Raw genomic sequence first — 23,767 nt, forward strand, 5'->3', positions numbered from 1 at the left:
CTTTTTAAATGAAATTACTGAAATCTATCTACTTTTTCATGATATTCTAATTTTATGACCAGCACCTGTATTTTACAATCAGTCGGGTGGACATGTTGGTCAAATTCCTCCTAGCTAGAGGGGCCGTGGATTCGGGGCTGTGCAGTGGTCCTGGTGTATACTTCACATGCTTTTACTCACTTTTACAGCACATAATGAAGAATAACTCAGAGCAAATTACTGTTGACCTATGCAGATGGTTTTTAAACTGCTGAACTCTTCGATGCGAGTTCATCTTCATGATGAGGTCCCATTAAATCATGTTCTGTATAATATTTCAGTGTCATTTTTTGACAGCTAATAAAGTCTGATCACAAAGTCAATTCCCTGTGAAATATGAGTTTTTTTATGTTATTGGACTAAACTATAAGCACCAAAGCCAAATATGTTAGCCGTTGATAACAATATTTCCTCTTCTTTTGCAGATCTGACTTCATTAACTCTCAAATAGCAGTGAAAAAAAGAATCTTCTTAAAAATCGATGAGAGTTCGTTTATGTACATTTTTCACTTACATAGAAATAAACAGCCTGGTTCGTCTTTAAGCGCCCTCCTGACATGAGCAGGATCCCGACTGCTGGTGTGCTCTCCATAGTAATAAAGAAAATTTGGAATTGCAAATTTTTTATGATGATTCCACAAAAATGGATGATTGTTTCAATGAAAGACAATAACAAGCCAATACCATATAAAAAAAAATCTAAAGAAAAGGTAATAGGACATTTTGTTCACTATACTCAAAGCATTTATAAATGTTTGAACCTTTGTCCTGCGTTATATAAGCCGGTATATGTTGTTAATTTTAAGTTGGTATTTTTTCTCACTTCTGCCTAAACCCAATTTGTCTGTCTTTACTAAAAGTTGCATGCAGTTTACTAAATTGAGAAATGTTTATAAATTTGTTCTGATGACTCAAATAAAAAGTAATAGAACTGACCTGAAAAAAAGTGTTTATCAAATATATGGCTAACAGTTTAGTTAGCATGGGTTGTGAAGCTAACAGTGAATACCTATTTATCTATTATGCAAGTTCACTGATTTTAAGATGAGAGATGTACAACATGCCAAAGTACTACCGACACTTTTAAACATGGAAGATTTTACTAAAAGAAAATTGAATCGAGGGTTTTAGAATATATTTGAAATTAAAACATTCAAAAAAGGTAATATGTGCTTTTGCTTGAATAGGCAAGAGCTGGAGAATCTCAGCAGATAACAGGAAGGCTAAATACACTACATTGCCAAAAGTATTCGCTCACCTGCTTTGACACACATATGACCTTAAAGGACATCCTATGAATCAATTGGGGCTCAATATGATTAAGGTCCACTCTTTGCAGCTAGAATAGCTCCAACTCTTCTGGAAGGCTGTCTACAATATTTAGGAGTGTGTTTGTAGGATTTTTTAACCATTCTTCTTGAAGCACATTTGTGTGTTTTTTTCTGTATTGGTGCAAAGTCATGTTGGAAGAGGAAGAGGCCAGCTAAAAACTATTCCCACAATGCTGGGAGAATGGAATTGTCCAAAATGTCTTGGTATGCTGAGTTCCTTTCACTGGAACTCAGGGGACAAGCCAAGCTTCTGAAAAATGAACCCACATTATAATTCCCCCTCTACCAAACTTTACACTACTGTAGGTACAATGCAGTCAGACAAGTGTCACCAAACCCAGACAGGTCCATCAGATTTACAGATGGACATTTTCAGAGAACCCTAGAAAACGTGCCTCCACTGCTCTGAAATCCAGTAGTGGTTTGCTTTACACCAATGCATATGATGCTTTGAATTGCATTTGGTAATGTACGGCTCGGATGTAGCTGCTGGACCATGGAAACCCATTACCCATCAAAATATAGAGAATATGGAATCAAAGCTGCTTTTTTTTATCCTCCAAACTTTTAAACTCTGTCTGTTATGCAACATCTTTGTCCTGGAAATGTTGGCAGCCTCTTGGAAATCTGAGATTACAGATTTAGTTCAAACTCTGTTTTACAGTCACTGTTCTTTCACCCAACCAGACATAACATCACATTAGTACATAAATACTAAATACTCAGCAGGAACACTCACAAGAAAATGTTTTACAAAATAGGCAGTCAGACTGGTTCATCTTTGGCTATTGTTTTAAATTCAAAAATGATCCTATTGTTTGATATTTGCATCTTCATTTACAGACACTCAATGGGATTGTAATAATAGAGCTATTTGTGTTAACAGTGATTTTTATTTGTAAATCTACCATAAGCTAAAACAGCCAAGAGCCAAGAAGCTAAAAGGCTGTTGTTTTCTTTTTTAGACATGAAGTTGGAGCTCATAGTGAACCTGCAGTTGTTGCTGTATTTGCATGGAATCTTTGTTATTCTCTTTTTTCTTTTTGTAAAGAAATATTAAAAACTTGACACATTAATATTTCTGTGTTGATTAGCTGGATGTGTCTAGATCTTGGCACTGATATCTGGTCTGATTACTAATTTCACACACCTGCTTAGCTCCACCCAGGTCTCATTACCTGCTTATCTGATCCACCTTCATCAGTCTCTATTTAACCAGCCTTCACACCAGTCATCAGGGCCAGATCATTTGAGCCATTTGCTGAGACTTATTCTAGCATTTCTGTGTCCTGATTACCTGATCCTGACCTGTTCTGCCTCTTGACCTCTGAGCCTGCCTGTTCCTGTCTGATCTGTCTGCCTGACCTGTCTTCTGACTCCTGCCAGTATCGTACCTGGAGCTGTGACCTGACTCCGTTCTTGATTCACCCACTCACCGGATCTCTGACCTCCTGGCTCTGACATGTCACAGAGCATGTCAGCAACATCAACTTTGGCTTCACCCTCTGGATTATTCTGCCTACATTCATCTGCTTGGTTCTGATCTCCTGCCTTTCCTCCAACCATCGATAGCTTCTGGAACTCTCTGTGTGTGGTGACAGCACTGCGCATTGGCAGCAAGCTGGATGGAACCATCCTTACCCTCTGGATCGGACTGAACTATAAGACCAGGTAAGTGACTCACAAGTTCGTTATCATCCACTTCCAGAAAGCCGTGGTCACTAATCTGTTGTCTCCTCTTGCAGAGGTTCCTGCCTTAGATGCCGACGGCGCTCACTCTAGTACAGTTTTTAATAAATGCTTTGAAAAATCTGTTTGTCTGGATCCTTCTGTTCTGAGCCTGACAGGATGACCAGGCAGCATGTTAATAATCTTTCACCAAATTAATTTAGCTTGGCTGAGTTCTTAGTTTGGGAATGAGTTTTAAATTAAATATAGGAGTTCTATCGTTTCTGTGTTGATTTTGACAGATTATAAAGTGTAGATTTGACAAGAAAAAGGAGAAAAAACCAGCAATGAACTATAGAATAAGAGAAAACTATGGAGGCTTTCATTTTGCAATGAAAGACCACAATCAAACAAATGCTCAGTATTATTCTTTCACAGTTCTCAGTCATTTGTAACCACTCTTTGATACTGGAAGTGGAGGTGTGGAAGATTAAATTTTTCTTATGTAACTCCAACAGATAATTAGAATGTTTTATTTAATTTATTTATCTGAAAGCTTTATTTGACCATTAAATAAGAGAAGATGTAAACTAGCCTATTTAGACATGAGAATGCTACTTTGTAGTCCGAACCAATAGTTGCAAACGGTAACAAGAAGTAAATCTCAGGTGCTTTTCTGTCATAAAAAAAGGAACTCAATTCTTGGAAATCAGCTATTTTGTAAAAAAAACTTATAAAATATGATTGCGATAGCAGCTAATTATGCTACAATTACATCTGTGTGACTCAGAGGAATGTTGTCTGATGAGAACATACCCAAACCTAAGTGACCAAAAGTGTGGAATGAAAACCAGGATGATAGCCACAGTAACAAAAGCAAACATTTGTCTGCCTAAAAAGTTTTTGGGAAAGTATTTAAATAGCTGCGTTCAAACCTGTGATCCATCAATGAGAGAGAGGGGATCCTGACGCCAAGGTTAAAATCTTATGGTCTGCCAATAGAGGCTCTTAAATTTCACAAGACCTGTTTGGATGAGCCGGTGAAAAAGAAACCAGCCCCCTGCACCGTGTAACCTAGAATACATTTGCAACAACTTGATCATAAAGGGGGGAGTAAGTGATCACAGAAGCACATAAAGCCCGGCAGAGTGTGAGATAAAGAGTGTTAGAGTGTTTTACAGACAGTGTGGAGGTTGATGGAAACGACCAAGCTGCGGGAAACAGCTCCAAAGAGACGTCGCTGTAAAAACAAGAGCGGGCTGAGTAAATTCTCACAGATCCAAACGTGTCCTCCATCAGGTTAGATGGAACAGACATAAATTTAAAAACCTATCACAGACTTGAAATGTTTTCAGATCTGGACTGTGAGCTGGCCCTTATCCCACATTACTATGCTTTGTTCCATATACAGTTTTAGTGTAGGTCTAGGGTCATTGTCCAGTTGGCACAAGTAGACTTTAACATGCTGCACTGTAAACGGTTGGGAACTACCAGGAATTAGCAGGATTAAAGGGATAAAATCCCCTTTTTTTTGCATCATGAAGTGAACTCCATCCTCCCTTTAAATTCTACCACTTTCCCTTAACACTCCAAAGCCATGAGTCCACACCCAGAGGGTGACCCAATGTCCTGATTTGGTAAAATGTTTGACTGACTGGAACAATGCCCCATATTTGATTGGTCAAATTTTAACAAACTCATTCAAAATTATTCAACAGGCAATTTTCTTAAATGTTTAGAAAGCAGAGCCAAAGTCATGTTTCAGAGCTGCACCAGCTGTCAATTATAATAAAAATCCGTACCACACGTCATGACCAACCTGCGCACCATTTTCTAAAAACAAAAAATAAAAAAACGGGTTAGGGTTTTTATACAGTATACACTAAAATATTATTTGAAGCTATTTTTAAAGCAGTAATCAAACATCCAACTAAACTAACTTATTTTAAGAGATTGTGTCTTACTATTAACAGTACTTATATATTAAGTCACACGCCGAATGGGCTTAAAATCATTAGCAAGGGGATCTAGACACTGGATTGTCCTTTCAGCTTCGGCTTCCATTATTTCTTAGGTGTTTTATGGCTGTGAGGTACAGTATGCCTGGATTAGCAAAGTAACTGATAGCTACAGAACCAACCCAACCCGAGACATAACCGCTTAGAGTTCTGCAACATGGTAAAAAAATTATAAACAATGCTGTTATTTCTTTTAAACATTTATATTTTTCACGTTTGTGCTATAATTTTTGATAACAGTAAGACACAATTTCATAAATAAAGCTAGTTTGGTTGACAGTTTGATTTCAACTTTAAAGAAAGAAAATGCAGCAAAAGCAACGACTGTGAAACGGTTTCCAACTGCGGAGGTGAGTGAAACGTGATTCTCAATTAGCTTTTTCTGAAGTTTGCAGATGCTGGGGGAGGGCAACACTGTAAAGCAACACTGTGAGTCGTGCTCTTGCACACCTGAAAAACCCACACCTGTCCTGTAGTGTTCCTTGTTTTCCCATTCTACATTCCCACCATGATTCAGGATGATCTCTAATGTTAGTTTTGCAAATAGTCCAAAAAGGTCAATTTCACCAGAAAACCCACGTTTTTCACAGTGGGATGGTTTCTTTTTTTATCCCTGGATGCAAACTGGTATAACTGCATTTTATTTAGGGGTATCAGAATAAAGAGGGCTGAATACTTTCAAAATATATCTAAAAAGAGGATAATATTTGAATACTTTAGCAGGACACTGAGTTTAAGAACATCTTACCTTTCTGTGCTCTTGAAGATTTAGAGAAGAAGAACATTTTCTGTTGCATATGGTGCAAGTTAGCTTCCGTCGTGCACTTCCTTAAAAAAAGAAAGCATAAGAAATTGTCAGAATAAACAAATGTAGCAACAAATTCAAGAACAAGCACTGCTCAGTAAAAAATATTACCAGTTTATGATCATATGCAGAGTAATCCCACCGTTTTCAGACCAATAGAGCCATTATCCCCATCTAAATTACAAGATCAACATCTGTTGTGTCTGATCCACTTCCCCCGTTGCCCACACACAGACACACACACACACATTCACACACCCTCTCCCTGTCCTGACCACATTTTGGAAAAGCATGAAGTCCCAGCTCTCAGCTCCATCAGCCTCTCAGATGAATATCTTAATCTCTCTTTGATACTCGATTTACATCTGAGGCTTTTGCAGATTCCCGCTGCCCTACATCCCATCATAAATAGCTATGGAAGCTCAATTATCTGGCAGAGTAAGCTGCCCCAGAAAACACAGGTCAGCAATTATGGAGTTCATGTAATTAGAGATGGGTCTTAACATTGGAGCGGCTTTAACTGATCGAGGTCATGTACGGTTTTGTGCAGTTCTTTGAATGCTCAGCCTGCTGATGGGCAAACACATTCATTACATTAAAACCTTCAAAACGATAATTTATGGGGCTGTGAATGTATCAGGAGCTTGAGACAGTGAACATCAAAGAGAAAGACCCTGCAATAAGAAAAGACGGAGATTCCCACCTGTGTGCACATTGCCTTTGTGTTTCTTCAAAGCGTCCTTGCTTTTGAATCTTTTCCCACAGCTTTCTGCTTTACATATGAACCTGGCATCTCCTTTGCATGCCTCCTTATGCTGTTCGAAACTGTGGACAAGAAATATGAGCGGAATATTATGGAGGAATCTACTAACAAGAGAATAAAATGATTGTTTTTTTACAATGTAAACACATTGTTTAATAAACTACATGCATTACCTGGATTCTGAGCTGAAGGTGTTGTGGCAAAGGGAGCACTGGTGAGCTTTAGAATCACCTGACGGATCAAGTGTCTCAGAACAATGCAAAACACTGCGGAGAAATCCAAATGTTAAACAAATCAGATACTATGTTAAAAAGAAATCCTCATTATAGTAGATAAGATAAACTAACAAAGGCAGATTAGAGTTATTCCAAATCATTCTTACATATACAGATTTCCCCATCAAACTGGAAATGTTGCATTACCATTAATATTTTCTCATGCTTAAGCTTTGTCTTAGCTTAAAAGATATTAATAAAAAGCAAATGCATTCAGGATTAAGTTTTTGTTTTGACTGTTACTCCATCTGTATGTTTGGCATCTATAGTAAAGGTTTCCCTTTAAGTCAAATTTTCTTTTATCAGGCATCATAATTTAACTTTTGAAAACCCTAAATTTAATTTCGCAAAATTTACTAAAAGGGAAAGCCCCTTTTTTGGATTTTGTTTAAAGATACATTTTTTTTTTCTTTATCAGAGATGAAATATTCATCTGGATCCCTAAAAAAAATTAATAAATCTAATCTATCTTCTACTTTTTTAAACAACAAAGTGTCTGAAAACTTTATTTTGTTAATCCATGGATAGATATTTCCCAAGGGATATAGAGGCCTATTTCCCTTTTTCTATTTACTAAATGTAGAAGGGCTGGAAAATTGTTATTTGAATAACGGAACCGAGCGCTGATCTTCAGAAAAGAACAAGAAATGTTTAGACATACCCACACACCGAGCTCAATAAAAGAGTTTAAAACAAACCTAACTACTTGATCTGATCAGCACACAAGAGGGATCTCTAAAGTTTTAATATAAGAGAACTATGGCAAAGATTATATGTACATTGCATTACCATCCGATTATATGTACACAGTAAAAAAATGAAGTGCTCAAAATTTTATCCTATTTTAGTCTAAATAGAGTATAAATCTACTCAAATGTTGGAGATAATAGTGTAAAATCTGACCATGGTGCAGTATAACTTTTACTCTTCATGGTGTCGATTAAGGGCTGCTTATACTACCGAAGCAGATATTTATGTTTTATGCACAATATTGAAGCGTGGTTTGTACTATGTAATTCCACACCACAACGCAAGATGGACAATCACAAACCAGCTGCGGGTCTAGATACGGCCGAGGTGGTGAGGAAGTGGGGGCAAGTTTGGGCGACAATGGAGGGACATGATGGTGAAAAAGAGCGGGGATCCAGGTGGTCGTTTTCCACAATGGCGGTCATACAAACAAAATAAGCCCGTAAGGTACATAACAGGAAATACGGATAGTGTAGAACAGATGTAGATTGTCTACGGTCACCTACAATTTTGAAGAGGTGCACCAGAGTTTATGCGGAGGGGGTGGGGGTACATTTGCGATAATTGCAACACACAAACAGACGACCTGGTTTCTGAAGATAAATTAGCCTTTACCTGTAAGTCTCTCAGAAGTCTTCTTGATTTTGACACTAATAAGAGTAAAATTTGACACAGGCTAAAGAGTAAATCTTACACTAATTTGAAGTGCAACCAAATGTTATCTGAAACAGAGTTATATTCAATTCTGTAGGTGTTAAGTACTTAAGTTACTTGAGTGATCATGTGAAGTTCAAAAAACGTGTGACTCCAGTGTGGTCAGATGAGACTAAAGATGAATTTTTATAACAACAAACATTAACTTAAGCTAGAAAATAAAATATGAGCGTTTGGGTTTGCACTTCAGACCACTGTTAAGTAAAGTGTGCATCTATGGTGCTGTGGGCTCCTCTCTCTTTTAGCTCTCTTAAGTTCACAGCTCATGATGGATGTTCTCACACAGTGCAGCACGACAATGTGATGCAATCTACCTGCTCACACTGTACATCTAAAAACCAAGATGTACTCAGATCCGCAGTGAGATGGCGCTACTCGAATTCGTCTATCCGGAAGCCAAATGAATAGAAGTGGAATATAAAGGTCACTAGAGTGAAACGCGCTGCCTTGGCAAAATGTGCAATTTTGTGCTGAAAGCCCTAAGAAGAAAAGGCGACGACGTATTTGGATAAAGACATGGCTGAGCGAATGTGGCTACTACGTTCTGAAAGAACTCCATTTCACTCACACCCCCGCCATGCTTCATCTGAGAGGAAGAAGAAGAAGAATCTTGTTTGCGCATGCCCACTGAGTGATTTGCCCAAGACAGTCGACTGAAAATCCTATATGTCTGATCGGGAGGTGGTCATGAGAGACTGATAACCTCTCGTGTATACTACACGACGCACGAGGCACGTTCATGCAGAAAATCGGGCCAATCGAAAAATTCTTGCACGACTGGAAAGTCGCCCTGAAAAGGGCAAAAAAATCACACAGTGTATGCCCCGCTTTAAAGGTTTCAGGGACCTAGTTAGAGAACGCATACACTCTTTAAAATACAAGGATGCTTTTGCATAATAAAGATCCAAAGGACCAAGCTAGAAAAATAAAGGAGTCTATTTGAGTCTTTCAGAAGCACAGAGACACCCCTCTCTCTCTGTTGGCTCCAACCCTGTGAAATACTGAGGAAGACTAGGTGCTGAAATATCAAAAGTAATAGTTTTATGTAAGAAATAATAAAACTAAATTAAAATGAGTTTCTTTTTATAGTCTATCATTATGCTGCTGCAACCAAATATGCTTATTTTATGTTTAGTTCTTTCAACAAATCTCAAGTGAAAAGGCTGCTAATCATTAATCAACCCACTGGCGCTGCAGAGCTTGTTTGATGGGGAACTTTTTGCCACAGTTCCTGCATTTGAACTCCTTCTCCTCGGTGCTGGGCCTCTGGTGCAGACTCTGCAGGTGGGCGGCCAGGATCTCCTCGCTTGGAAAACTGCTCTCACAGAGCAGGCAGGGGTGGTCTTCCTTCTTTATGACAAGTTCTACACAGAGGGAGGGGGGGCGTACCCATAGAGCTCATTCAAACTGTCCAAAACAAAAATGTGGTTTAATAAACTGATTCTGAAGATTTCACTTTACCCATTTCTACAAGATGTTTGGCCTCTTTACTGCTCTCATCTTCATCTTTTACATCTTCCTCCTCCTCTTCCTCTTCTTCTTCCATGTCACTGTCCAGGTAGCCTATCAGAAGCTCTGTATCTGTCTCTATGTCATCCACAGCCAGGTAGAAGATGTTCTCTCCATCCTAACCCAGAAAAACAAACACAGAGTCATTATTCTTGCCATGCTGCACATTTCATTTTATCTTATTGAGATTTAATAGCATAATATGTTAAACTCGCTACTAATGCAATTATTGTTTTGTAGAAAACCACAGGTGGCCTCAGAGGTTTAGAAGAGAACATCAGTGTACAGAGAGCATCATAAAGACAGAGGAACACAGCATTCAGGTCAGGGAGAAGGTTGTACGGAAGCTTAAAGTCATAGGGAAACGGCTTTTCCAACCGTCGCAGTTCCGAATTCTCCTGAGTAGTGCCCGACTTTACACGAATGAATAAAGTGAATGTGATTGGTCGTTTATAAAGAGGGCGGGATTGATGTGTTGGGAGGTTCGCAAGCATTTTTGGAAGTGGCCGGTTTGTCGGAAGCATTTTGCTAAGCAGTTAGCAATTTATTGCTAGTAGGTTCCCAATGGGAAATTGCATTGAGACCAAGTAGCACTTAGCAACAATACTGTCAAGGAACGCTATGGACAGCAGAAACATGCAAGAGGAGGAGAGTTTAGTGTCGGAGGTCGTGGATGAGTCCCCTCCATCATGCATTTTTTATTTAGAGGCGGAAAGCGGGGACGAAGATGTTGTGGAAGAGGACGCCAGGGCAGCAGAAGCTTGGTTTGGTGTAGAAGGCTTCCAGCCGTACATGTTTTAGCCCTTGCCTCGCAATGCTGCCAGTTCTGTTAGCTCTACGCCTGCTGAAGACACAGACGTCCATCCCCGTGAACACTGGGACGGAACTCAATGGGAAAGGAAATGATTCTTATTTCTTATTCTAACCGTTGCGTATATTAGCTGCGACATATGAATCAAGATGCTATGACCAAAAATTTGATTGACAGATAACTGTTGATATATAATTGGCCGAATTAAGGTGTACAAACTGACGTATAACTAACTGGCCTGCATGAGATAACGATGAGATTTTAAGACAGATTTTTATACAGGATTTTAAAAAATATAAATTTTCTAACTTTTGGGACAATATCATCTGATAAAGAATACATTCATATACATGTTTAAGCCAGAATGATTTCACATTTAAATATGACTTCCCTACGACTTTAAAACTAAGACTTGACACTTCAACAGGGTTTTGGCAGTATCATGCTGTGGGGCTATTTTTTTTTTTTTTTCTTTTTTAGCAGCTGATGATAAGTGTTTATGGAAAGATGGTTTGAGTTTTGTACAGAACAATCCTGAAAGGAAGCTGATTCAACAAAAGAATTTAGGTTGGAAGTTCCCTTTCAGGGTAAGACATGAATCAGACCAGAGCTACAAAGAATTTATATACATTTGTAAAAACGGTCCAATTAAAGCTCTGATTTCAAATTTGTGGTTGTAATATGAGAAAAATGACAAAATTCATAGAGTATGCATTCTTTTCCAACACACTATCCTAAAGAACATGTGAAAATAAAACAGCTTGACCCTATCTTCAACTGTTTTTTTCTTCTTTTTTTTTTTTACAGTGAGACCCTAAAGTATCTAGAAGCTTTTCTGGGGGCTGAGCCCATTACACCCCACCAGCACTCAGTTAAAGCCTGATTGAGGCCACAGGTCAAAGGCGCATAACCTTAAAAATGTGTTCATTTACCTTCCTGTCCTTAAAGGTTACGTTAATAAAATCAAAACGTCATTTTGTTTTAATTACAGGATTCTAAATGTACATAAATAACGATTAAGAGGAGGAAAACTAAACAATAAATGTCATTGTTGATGAAATGCAGAGATCTAACTCGCATGCATGACCTTTAAACAACCAATCACACTGTGTGTTCCAGCATTAATGGCAGGAACTTGGCCCTTAGACCCAAGCGTTCATATTCTTTCCCTTCTGTCTCTATTTTGCTTTTATCATGCAAGAGCCATCTTTTTTTTTTTGTCTTCTTACACTGAAGAGCAAGAGGTGAAGTTTATGAGACCAGAGCTCTAAGCTCACAAGGTTGTGTATGTGGGTTTGCGGCCCTTCACAAATTGTGTTTATATTTTTCTTTTTAATTCATACTATTTCCTTAGGAGCCTGTGGGCCTGGCTACTGTTGTTGACACATCATTTATCAAGAAAATCATATGAAAGATATGTTTTCTCAGGCATTTAGGAATACAAAATTAAGATAAGGAATTTTGCTTCGTATCCAATTTTACACCCAAATTACACCCATTTATAAAACATTATAATGGTTCCAGTTTTAGGCAGCAGGAGAATTTGGCCTCAAACTGTTTTGTTAAGTAGTTACACCAAACTGTAAGCATCCTTCAACAAGCAACTGATTTAAATGAAATCTATTTTATGAAAACAATGACATAATAAAACAGTCAAGTTTGATTTCCTACCAATCCAATTTGTGGTTCCAGACTTTCTTTTTCAGTCTTTTTCCATTTTACATTAACGCCACTTTGTTACATGACCCCTTTTCTCTGTGTTACTAAAATATTTAATGCTAAGCAAAAGTATGTAAACTATTTCCCTTTGTTCTTTGACAACCACAGATTTCAGTTAGAGGTTTTAAGAGACAAACCAGCACATAAATATGTAGTGAAAAGAAAATAGTACATTATTTCTATTCTGTTTAACAGATAGGTCATAAAGATAAACAAGCTCATCCACATTAGATTAGATTAGAAAGCTCCCGTGGACAGTGGAGAATGTAGCCTAGATTTTATATGATGGCAAAAGGGCAAAGATGTCTAAAGTATTAATGTTTATTAGTTAAATGGAAGTATAAATCACACTGTTTAAAACAGTTTTGTAAAAGTTAAAGTATCAGCATAAGCTTTTTACTCAAGTAAAAGTATTAAACTACTCATTCTTAAACTCCTTAAAGTATAAAAATAAAAGTAAGGAAGGAAAAATGTTAAGGACAGATGCTTTGAACCTTATTATGGTTACTGCACTACCTCATTAAAGAAAAACTTTTCTAAAATTCTCGATGATAACTTCCTTATACTTCATTTTCTTAGTTTTATAACCATTTAAATCTGCATCATCTTGAAAAACTATTTATTCTAGTATGTGGAGAACAACAAGTTGCTTCAGTACCGAGTCCAACAACAAAGAAATGAACTGTCTGGATGAAACTAATTATTTTGATGGTTTTTAGTGGTATTAAAATACCAACAGACCATAATGAAAATGAGCTTAAATGAAACAAAACTAGAAAGTCTTTTTTTAAATGTGACGAGTAGAAAGTAGAAATAACTGCAAACAAAATGTAAAGAGTAGAAGTAAAAAGTTTTCTAAAAAAAGAATTACTCTAGTAATGTATAGATAGCCAAAATCTACACTTAAGTAAAGTAAAAAAGTATTTGTACTTTGATACTTAATACCTCTGCAAAAGGTCTATGTCTATAATCCTAGTCAAACCCAAAAAACTTGATCAATGTTAAATAGGAAAACACTCAAACAAAAAGACGTATTTCACACTGCTGAAACGGACAACTTTATCTTATTATTGAAACTTTTTGATATTTTTCCTTATTTTATTTCCATATGGAAGCATGGCTCCATCCTTTTAAAGCATATTATTAACTTAGGTACTGAGCTAGTGAAATGAAACCCAGTATTACATTGTTTAATGTTCATACAATCATGATTTTTTATATACAAAAGGGACTATTGCTCAATCCCTTTAAACACGCTATACATTTTATGCCTATAAATAACTGACAAGCATGTTTTTAAAAGCTGTATGAATACATTAGATTCTCCAAGTTCTGTAATTAAGGTTACGTTCTTTTTCTATTGAACTATTAATATGTCACACATGATTAATGTAGTCTGGTTTAAAGTGTGTGTTAACATTGGAGAAAATGGAACTAATGGAAATAATGTAGTTTGTTAAAAATAAAAATACAGAACATATAGCTGTCACAAAAACAGTACTATTATAAAGCATTAAGGGTGCATTCACACCTGCCACATTTGGTCTACTTTAAACAGACCGGAGTTTTTATGCCTTCGGTTGGAATCATCAGTGCAACTGCTAATAGCAATTAGAAAAACTTAGTCCAGACCAAGCAACCCGACCAAGACCACCTTAAAATGTTGGTCTCATTCCAAACAGATTTTGGTCCTTTTTGTTCACTTTAGGTCTGAATTCCATTCAATTAAAAATACTTTATTGATCCCAAAGGGTGGTTTAATATTTTAGTAACTCATAAGCTGTTGCTGATGAAGATTCTCAGTCATCCAGGTCATAGTCATTCTGTAAAAGTTTAAAAATAAACAATCCACTGGACATTTCGCTTCCCCTCCAGGAAGCTTTCTCAATTCAAATGTCTGGATCCACAGTGAGTTTGAGACTTTATATAGACAAGGCCTTGTATTGCTTGGAAACATGCAAATTGAAACCAAGGGTCATTTGGTTCCATTGGTTCCATTGTTAGCATGTCAATCCCCCCTCTAACGACAATCCCTTCTCTTTAACGACTGACCTTCAGAATCATAGACAATAATAAGACAATACACATAATAAGAGCAATAAAAAGCAATAATAAGACAATACACATTTATCAGTCACAACATTAAATCAAACACCGTCTGTCCCAGGGCCCTGGCATAATTACATAAACGAAATATGTCAGAAAATGCCTTCTACTAAAAAGTTTGAGCGTGCGTGGAGCGATTTTACCGGAGCAGCAGGAAAATTAAGGTGAGTGCGAAGCGGATGAGCAAACTTCCTCCTGAGCGGGAATTGCGCGGCGCGGCGCTCCGTTCACATGCTCTGCCAGCTTGTTAAGCTTCTTTAAGTCATTTGCTGTGATGCTTATACTCCAACAGATGATGCCAGAAGACATCAAACTCTCCACAAGAGTTTTACAAACGATATACAGAATATTGCTGCAAACTCCAAAAGACCTTAGCTTCCTTAGGAAGTTCAGTCTGGTCTTTCCCTTCTAGTCTACGATGACACAGTTGCGTCTCCAGACCAGTCTGTTGTACAGGGGAACACCAAGGTACTCCTTCACCATTTTCACATGTTCCGCCACGATGGTCTGGAGATATCATGATCCTCACGGTGCTGTCTGCCTCGTCTAGCATTCGACTTGTTGCCATTTCTTCTGAAATCTACAATTATCTACCATGTTGTGTTTACATTCAGGGTCAGAGGATTGATTCCACACCACAAAGCGGATCACTGGTTCCCTGTGCTTAGCTTTTGGTCCATCTCTGATGCACCCAACTGCAGAGTCATCCTATTAGTTCAGCAGGTTGACTCTGTCTTGTACTGTTAGGGGTATGTGTACAGAGTAAAAAGGAATGGTGGGAGTGTTTCCCTGTGGTAATCCTGTGCTGCTGACTATCTGGTTAGAAAGAACCTCCAGGTATTCTTTGATCCTGATCAGCCTAGGACTGGTAATCTGTGATCCCAGGCATTTGCCCGGTGGGCCGGTCCTAATTTCAGCGTGCGAGGGCCAGCCCTCCTTAAATCATACACTTCCCTCCCAAGCCGAAGCTCCTACCTGTGACATTAAATAACTCAAGAAGCTCAAGAAGTAATACAATGTTAACTATCTAAATGATGCATGCAATATATATAGGCCTTCCTTGTCATGCACATCCTTGTGACGGTTGGCATATGGTATCATTTTCTATTTCTTCAAACTGTAAAATCCTTGCAACAAACTAAATTAGAATAAAATCAAAATGCTTTCTTTAAACCGAACTACAATGTTCCTGTTATATTTGGCTAATTTATTTACGATTATTTTGCAACAATATGTTGCAGTGCATGATGGGTTTTTGCATCTATTACATTATTCCGTTTCATTGCCCACATGCCACCTAGACTTGAAGTGAATGCCTACACACCGCTGAGCTTCATGTATTCATTCTTGAAGAACTGCCTGTCTGCCTCTATATTGTTTTACCTTGGTGTTTTAACAACAGTCGGGCTGACGTTGTAGACCTAGTATGTGTGAGTGGGTGTCTGGCTGGCTTCGTGCAAGTGCGGATGTTATGCAGCAGCAGTAACTGTCGTGTCCGAGTTAATAACCAAAGCTTCATTATAGAAGTCTTGGTGATGGTTAATCGACAATGTGTAATCATATTGTGTTTTACATTTGAGACGCAGTTTGACTGCGCTTCTATTTTTGTTTCCTTAGGGGTGGGGTCGTAGGGGGATGGGGGTGGTGCGTGCGGTAGTGGGCCAGCGTAGAGGGAAAAATGCCAGGGCCAAAAATCGTTCCCAGTCCGACCCTGATCCTGATGCTTGTTGATGCCTCTCTTCAGTCTTCTGGAGTTCCTGACATTATCGGACAAAATAGTTTTAAATTCACTGTAGAAGTTGAAGGCCATGATCCTCTCAGCGCTGTCTGCTTTGTCTAAACGACAGTGGCTTTGTTGAAGCGGGTATATGTTGGAGTCATCAGCTCCATCTCCATGGTGATAAGCAAACTGCAGTACGTCCTGATAGCTGCTTGTCTGCTTGCTCATCCGGACCAACAGGAGTCTCTCTGTGACCTTTAAGATGAGGGATGTCAGGTCAACAGGTCTAAAGTCAGTGATGACTGATGGCTAAGTTTTCTTTGGGATCGGGTTATTGGTGGAAGAGGTGCTGTAGAATCCCACAGAGGGTTGACCCCATCTGGACCTTGTGCCTTATTGTGATTCAGCCTCTCCAGTTGCCTCTTCACTTGACTTGAGACAGACAGGTGTCCATAATTTGATTGAGGACAAATGCAAAGAAGTGGAGGGGGTCACAGCCGAGGTACAGTAGACGAGGAAAGATTTTAGGCGTGACAGGAAATCTTTGGATCAAAGAATGTCAGTTTTGCAGTAGGCAGCAGAGAAAGATGCCAAGCTTGTTTCTGAATTAGCCTGATAAAAATTGAGTTCAGCTCATTGGCTCTGTCCAGACCTCCATCTGTCTGATCCTGCTTCTACTTGAACCCTGTGATCTCCTTCATCCCTGAACAGACATCTCTGAGATTGCCCTGCAGGACCCTGCTTTCCAGCTTCTTTCTGTATGCCTCCATGTTTTATCTTATTTTGACCTCAAGCTTTAAGCTTTGATCCACAAATGGAGAAAGTGACGTTCTTTTAAAAATTCTTATTACAATCAATCTAGCTGAGCTACTTCAACATACAGTCACCTTGAGCAGCGCAATTAAAGATTTACAAACTGGGCTTGATTTGACATGATTGAACTGCAAAAAAACACACCACTGTCTGGACTTGGCAACCCACCATATTATGTAGCATCGAAATCATACTTTTTCCACCAACTGTTGCATAGCAACAATACTTCCAGCATTTCCTTTAAATTCAGACAAAATATCAGGTGCTATTTCAAAATTAGAAATAAAAAGTCTCATAATCTGCATTGAATGACCTGCTCTTGAGAGTCACAATGATTATGCAGCTGCTCCCCAAGGGAATGGGTCAAATGCAGATTAATAAAGTTCGATTATTTCTAAAATCAAATCAAAACATGCAAAAAAAAGACAACTGCATAAAGGACTACTACTAATGGATTTCCTTTAGGAGCACCAGAGTAAAGGAGCTAAATACAAAACTATGCTACACTTTTAGGATTTCCTGAGAAAGAAATATTTTGAAAACCATAAATCCATTTCCTTCTACATTACCATTATGCAGCATATTGTCCTGTTCTGTCAAATAAAATCACATTGAAACATGTTTGAGATTTGCGGTTGTAACATGAGAAAATGTGGAAAACTTTAAGGGAAATGGATACTTTTGCAGGAAATAATACAATAAATAGTTTAACCTTCTTGACCAATAATAGAAGGGAAACTGAAAACATGGATTATTCTTTTGAAGGTTTTTAAAGAAAATGAGACAACTCTTTACTTTCTCCTTCCTGCAGCCAGTTTTATTGATTGTGTTTGAATCTTAGGGATTCATTGTCTGCTGAGTGGAAATGTACCTGAATAGCTGCCAAGTTCTTCTGCTCATGTGAAGGCGCCTGATGGACAAACCGCAGCCAGTTGGCATGGCGAGGATTACTTGCATCCAGAATATACAGAACATCCCCTTTACTGCCACGAACCTGAAAAAAGAGAGAAAGCAGAGCAACAGTGAGAGCTTTCAGAGGAGAACAACTGTTTCGTCTTTTAATTTGTTTTTTTTTTCTTGATGCCTTGAAGATTGGTTCCTCTGTACAACAAAGAGTGATGGCCTTTACTGTGAACACCTGGTCATTGAATGCAGCTCTGTACCTCACAACATGACAACAACAGATAACTGCAGCGTTTTCTTTACCCGTTACCATCAGCTATTTCACACCAAGAATCGACGAGAGTCAGTTTTCACATCAGCTGTGGTTCAGTGATCTGCAGCATAATTAAATCTTTCCTTTATCACACAGGAACAGAGAAACTCTTTGGATAAACCTGTGTTTTCCCACACAGCTGTGTGCTCTGATAAAGGATGTGTTTTCTACTACATTCCAGTTATGTCTCCTGGTAAGAGTGTATACAGTATTTACTTTTTAATCATGGTAACTGCTAATTATGAAACATTTATGCATGATCTCTTATAGCTGCAACTTTAACCTCCAATCTATATTTTTACAGTTGGTGGCATTTTTAATAAATCAGTTCCACTGAGCCTTGTGGCTGATACACAAAACCAAAAGGACATTTTGGGGTTTATTCGTACACAATGAACTCTTTATAAAAAATTATTTAAAAATGGTCTCCTCGCAGCAGCCAACTTTGAAAGAATTCCTTCCCCCTTTTTACTCTGATCTAAAGCATCTGCTAACATCAGGCTCTGAGTACAAAGGGAAACTCTTTGATTGGCATTAAGAAAGCATGAAATTGCTCTACAGATGTTTTGAGTATTTATCCGCTCTGATCAATTAATAGAATAACGGCCTAGAAAAGGAACAATGCAAACTGGCAATGATAGCCTAGAAAGTCAGCGCAACAAATCCTAGAGAAAAACTTTAGATCCATCAGGTATGTCTCTGACAGCTGGAGGACCATTTAAAACACTAAATATGCAGCACATACAGATGTGTGTTTTTTTATGAATAACACTTCTGCATCACCTTTCTAATCAACTAGAGGTGGGACCAAACACAAATATCAGATAAGTACAGCCATCATGGAGCATTGAATCTTTGGAATTTTTTTAATGAAGAACCAAAAGAAACATAAAATTGCATGGTAATAATTAGATTTTATCAAACTTCCGTTTCAATAACAACCGTGAGCAGTATAGAACCTCCTAGGGTTCTTTTTGATTTAATCAATCCCTCAAAAAATGATTTAATTAACCACATTAAATGATGTAATGAAATGAAATGAAAGTAGTTGATATCAAGGGTTGGGCAATTCATTGTATTTGCAATCGAATTGCAATATAACAAACAGTGTTTTCAAATCGCAGAGGTACCACATGTCTGAGGTACCACATGTCTGAGGTACCACATCTAGACACTGACCCTCTCACTACTGCCTTTAGGTGGCTGTAATATGGTAAAGGGCTGGTTATACCTCTGTAGCAGTGTGTCGCAGTGAGATTGTCCCAGATATGTCGCAGATCAGACATTTTTGATTTATGCTCAATTTTGAAGCGTGGTCTGTGGTATGTTATTTCACACCACAACAACAGGGACAATCAGGAATTAGCTTTGGTTCAAGATACAGCCGAGGCGGAGAGGAAGTGTGGGCAAGTTTGTTCGACAATGGAGGGACATGAGTGTGAAAAAGAGCGGGGGATCCAGGTGTTCCCAGCAGTCTCGCACACCTTCTAGCTGGTCAAACTTTAACCAAACAGGAAATACGCATAAATAGAGTGGATGTAGATTTGAACAATCAGAGGTCTCCTGTCTGCGGCAATGTCTGCGGTCACCTACAATTAGGGAAAGGTGCAGCAGAGTGTCTGCTGAGGGGACAGGGACGTCTCTGAGTTCACTGCGACGTCTACGCAGACGACCTAGCTTCGAAGTATAAATCGGCCTTGAGGCCAGTTTTCCGCCATAGTTGCAGCTATCCTTTTAAAGTAAGCATGCAAGCAGAACTGAGCATTTTTCCAAACAATAGTAAAATCCTGCAATTTATATCTACACACTTGTACTTAGTGCAGAGGAAAATCAAAATAAAGTTGCAATATTGATTTTTGACTTCATCTTTCAGTCCAATTGGTGTGACAGAAAAAGATGCAAACGATGACGTTAGATGGAGACAAAGCACTTGCTTTAGTGACCCCTGAAAGAGTTAAACCAAAAGACAAAGACGAAAAGGTTTGACCCGCTTTAAAATAATCAGTGATGTTAGTAGATCTGCATTCAAATGTTCTACATGGGCTCAGGTTTAAAACACTACTTCTTCAGAACACATGCAAGCCAAACCAAAAGGTCAGTACTGAAACTATCTGGTAAGACTACATGCATCATTATACACCTGAGTTTTTCCAAGTTATTGTCATGATCTTGGCGCTGAGGACTGGCTTGATTACTCATTTCATTCTTCTGCCTAGCTCCGCCCAGTTTCCTATTACAGCTCATTATATTCACCTGTTCCAGCTTCTATTTAAACTGATTGCTGCCAGTCATCAGTGCCAGATTATTCTTGAGCCCTTGCTGTGAGAGTTTTCTAGCATAACTGATTGTGTCCTGATTGCCTGATCCTGGCCCGTTCTTCCTTTGGACCTCTGAGGCTGCCTGTTCCTGTTCTGATCTGTTTGCTTGACCTGTCTTTGGACTCCTGTTGGATTCTACTTGTGAACTGTACCTGAATCTGCCTCTTGACTTCGCCCTCTGGATTATCCTATGTCTGCTTGGATCTGATCTGATCTCTGATCTCCTGCTTTTTTTGTAGTCTTAAAGGTTTCAGCGTCTGAAAATCTCTGTGCGGCAACCTCTACATCTTGGTGGTCGACCAGTGGGAATCTACCACCTCTCAGAATGGACTGAACTGTCATGCATTCATAATCATCCTACGTCTGATTATCGTGGTCACTAACCTGAGATTCTCTCCTCCAGAAGTTGCTGCCTTTGACGCCCTAGCCGGTGCTATTGCAGATCTGCAGATGTTTTTTTTTAATAAGCGCTTTTTGAGTTATCCCTCTGTCTATCTTGCCTTGAATACTGTGTCCTCTGTTCTGAGCCGAGACAGTTATATTTTTTCCTGCCTTTAAGTATTTGCTGCCACATAATCTAGCTGTCCTGCCTGCAATGCTGAAGCTTCATTTGTGTCTCATGCTAAATACTTGAAGTGGCCCAAAACCAGTTATAAATTTATTTAATATGTAAAAGCTTTGAAAAAATATTTTAACTTTCATCTCTTCTTTATAAGGTTAGCATTTAGTGTGGAAATAAATAATCTGTGACCTCAAATTTGGGCAAATTTTACACCCCTAATACCAATGTGCATGAATTATGCATAAAACAACAAATACACACATACATTAGGCTCATGACAGAACCAAATGTGAATCATTACTTTAGAATCATTGAGTGCATGTCTATAGAAACACCAGAGAGGTTGCAGTTTTACAGTGGTGGCTGCAGGCTTTTCTGCAGTTATAGTAAAGTAAAAATATGGAATTCTAATAATATTTTACAGACATAATGCAGGTTTTAAATAAACATGCATTCCTTCCTACATTAGACCCAACTTAATTGTGATACACTTAACCAGTCAAAGTCCAGAGTGGAGTTTAACTGAGGAATCTATGTTTAACGGCACTATCTATTCAATCCAACTGGGTTATTTTATTTTTTTATATATGTTTTTTTGGAGTTTTTACGGCACTAGTGGCTTGTTTTTTTTATGAATAGTAGGCTGACAGGAAAGGGGGTATGAGAGAGTGGGAGAGACATGCAGGAAAGGACAACAGGCCGGATTTGAACCCGGGTCACCCATGTCGAGGACTAAGGCCTTCGTACATGGGTCTTGTACGATAAGCACTGCGCCACCATTAGCCCTAACTGGGCTATTTTAAAGAGAATCCGAAACAAGGTTCATCTCCTAATTTGAAAAACTGGGAAAAACATATGCAAAAGGCTGGAAACTATATCGTAGCAAAAGGTGGTTTTAAAGAGTTTTAAAAACAGATGCAAAAACCTGTTTCAGACCTGTTTATATAAAACATTCCTGAAAATAAGTTAAAATACAGTAAAGCTTGCGGCAAAATGTGCAAAACTCCTGCAGCATGCAGACTTGTAAATGTAAAGGTGTAAATGTTTAGGAGATGCACATAAACACTTAAAACTTCAAAATACAAACAGGTTTTAATCTGTTAAAATGGTCAATGCTGTGCAATTATAATTCCTCTGTTATTACAACTTGGAGGTAACTTTAAGCGGAATGCACCAATCATCTTTAAGTTTCCTCACTTTAAATGTGTGAACATATAAATGTTTAGAGCACAGATGTGTGATTCACCTCCCACATCAGCCTGGTGTCTGAGCTTTCATCCAGCTCACTGGGCAGCTTTTTCTCACCGGCAAACGGGCCAAACTTTTCCCCCTGGAACAGGAAAAGAAGGGAAAACCTTTAAGAAATCAGAGGGGAAAAACACGGCAGACTGATCTCATCATTTCTGCTCTGATATTTTGACATCAAAATGAACATTCAAGAGGGGCGTGGTTAAAAGCGGTAGTATTGTAGATTGAACAATGTATCTCAGCTGACGCATGAAGAAGCGCGTCAGTTTCAGAGACTTTAACCGCTTGGGGAGTTTTATTCTGCGTAAAAGGAGCGCATGGATGGAGTGAAGGGAGCTTTAGGTCGGAAGTAAAATGACTTTAAAGATTAAGGAAAGTAGAAATGAACGCGGAGGCGGTGAATCCATGGAGAAACCGCTGCAGATCCTGTAGCTACGTGGCACCTAACGTCACAGCAGCCTGGAGCTCTTTGACAGCGACTCAGAGAAACAAGGCGAGCTAAACAATCTCTCTACAATGCTAAAAAAAATTAAAAACTCCTTGAAAGTAACTTAAATCGCGCCCGGTGTTCAAACCTAAAAGTTTTTCTTTCTTTTTTTTTATCCTAAAGGGAAACTACAAACCTTTTTCACCCGCCTCGCCGTGTAAAGACCGATTCCATCCTGGACGTTTGACGATTTCAGAGAAAATCTGTCTGGCACGTACATACCCAACATTGTCATCACTTGGAAACGTTTCCTTCAGTGATAATTAGTTGGTTGTTTTATATGTCAGCGGAAGAGCTTTGTCAGTTTTAAATTGAAAGCAGATAGTTTCTTCTTTAGAGGTTGAACCTCTGCTGGTCCTGCTTGTAGGAAGGCAAAGCTGCGTCCTGATTGGTCCAAAGTTTGCAGCCGGGGGGCTACCTTTCCATGGGGCTGCACGCGCCAGCCTGCTTCTCATTCAGCACCTGGTTACACATCCTGCTGGAATAATAGCCTGATCACTTATCTAATAGCAGTGAGCAACTAAAACATTATTTAAGAAAAACAGATAAACTATGGCAAGAAAATATATCACTTAAACACCATTTGCTTATATCATTATTAGTGTTGCACCGATGCCATTTTTTTGCCCCGATACCGATACCTGGCTGTGCAGTATCGGCTAATGCCGATACCATCTGTTTTAAATTGATGTGTGTGTGTGTATATGAAGAACTGCATACTACTTGGATGTAAAATAATGGGTTTGTCAAACTGCTGCCTACCTTTGTGGAGCAGGAAAAAAAAGAATAATACAAAGTGAATCTAGCAGAACGTTTTATTGCCTACCTGGAATGCGTGACAATAGCTGAATAAACTTTTGGCTCTCAAAATGGTATCAGTGCCCTATTTGTCGGT

General features: G+C 38.6%; 1 protein-coding gene across 1 annotated transcript in view; it reads right to left on the bottom strand.

The window, feature by feature from the left end:
• The window catches only part of prdm5 (PR domain containing 5), a 70,063-nt gene extending 46,506 nt beyond the window's left edge, over positions 1–23,557 (bottom strand). The window contains exons 1-8 of the mRNA XM_015390767.1: positions 23,009–23,557; positions 22,384–22,467; positions 17,913–18,035; positions 9,825–9,990; positions 9,550–9,727; positions 6,798–6,890; positions 6,565–6,686; positions 5,805–5,884 (exon numbers count right to left, since the gene is read on the bottom strand). Of these exons, the coding sequence (XP_015246253.1) occupies positions 5,805–5,884; positions 6,565–6,686; positions 6,798–6,890; positions 9,550–9,727; positions 9,825–9,990; positions 17,913–18,035; positions 22,384–22,467; positions 23,009–23,107 (945 nt within the window). The 5' untranslated portion in view covers positions 23,108–23,557. The remainder of the gene's footprint in view (positions 1–5,804; positions 5,885–6,564; positions 6,687–6,797; positions 6,891–9,549; positions 9,728–9,824; positions 9,991–17,912; positions 18,036–22,383; positions 22,468–23,008) is intronic.
• Between the last annotated feature and the right edge of the window lie 210 nt (positions 23,558–23,767).

This window comes from Cyprinodon variegatus, unplaced genomic scaffold, assembly GCF_000732505.1.
Source record: "Cyprinodon variegatus isolate N-32 unplaced genomic scaffold, C_variegatus-1.0 Scaffold512, whole genome shotgun sequence".
Classification (NCBI taxonomy): Eukaryota; Metazoa; Chordata; class Actinopteri; order Cyprinodontiformes; family Cyprinodontidae; genus Cyprinodon; species Cyprinodon variegatus.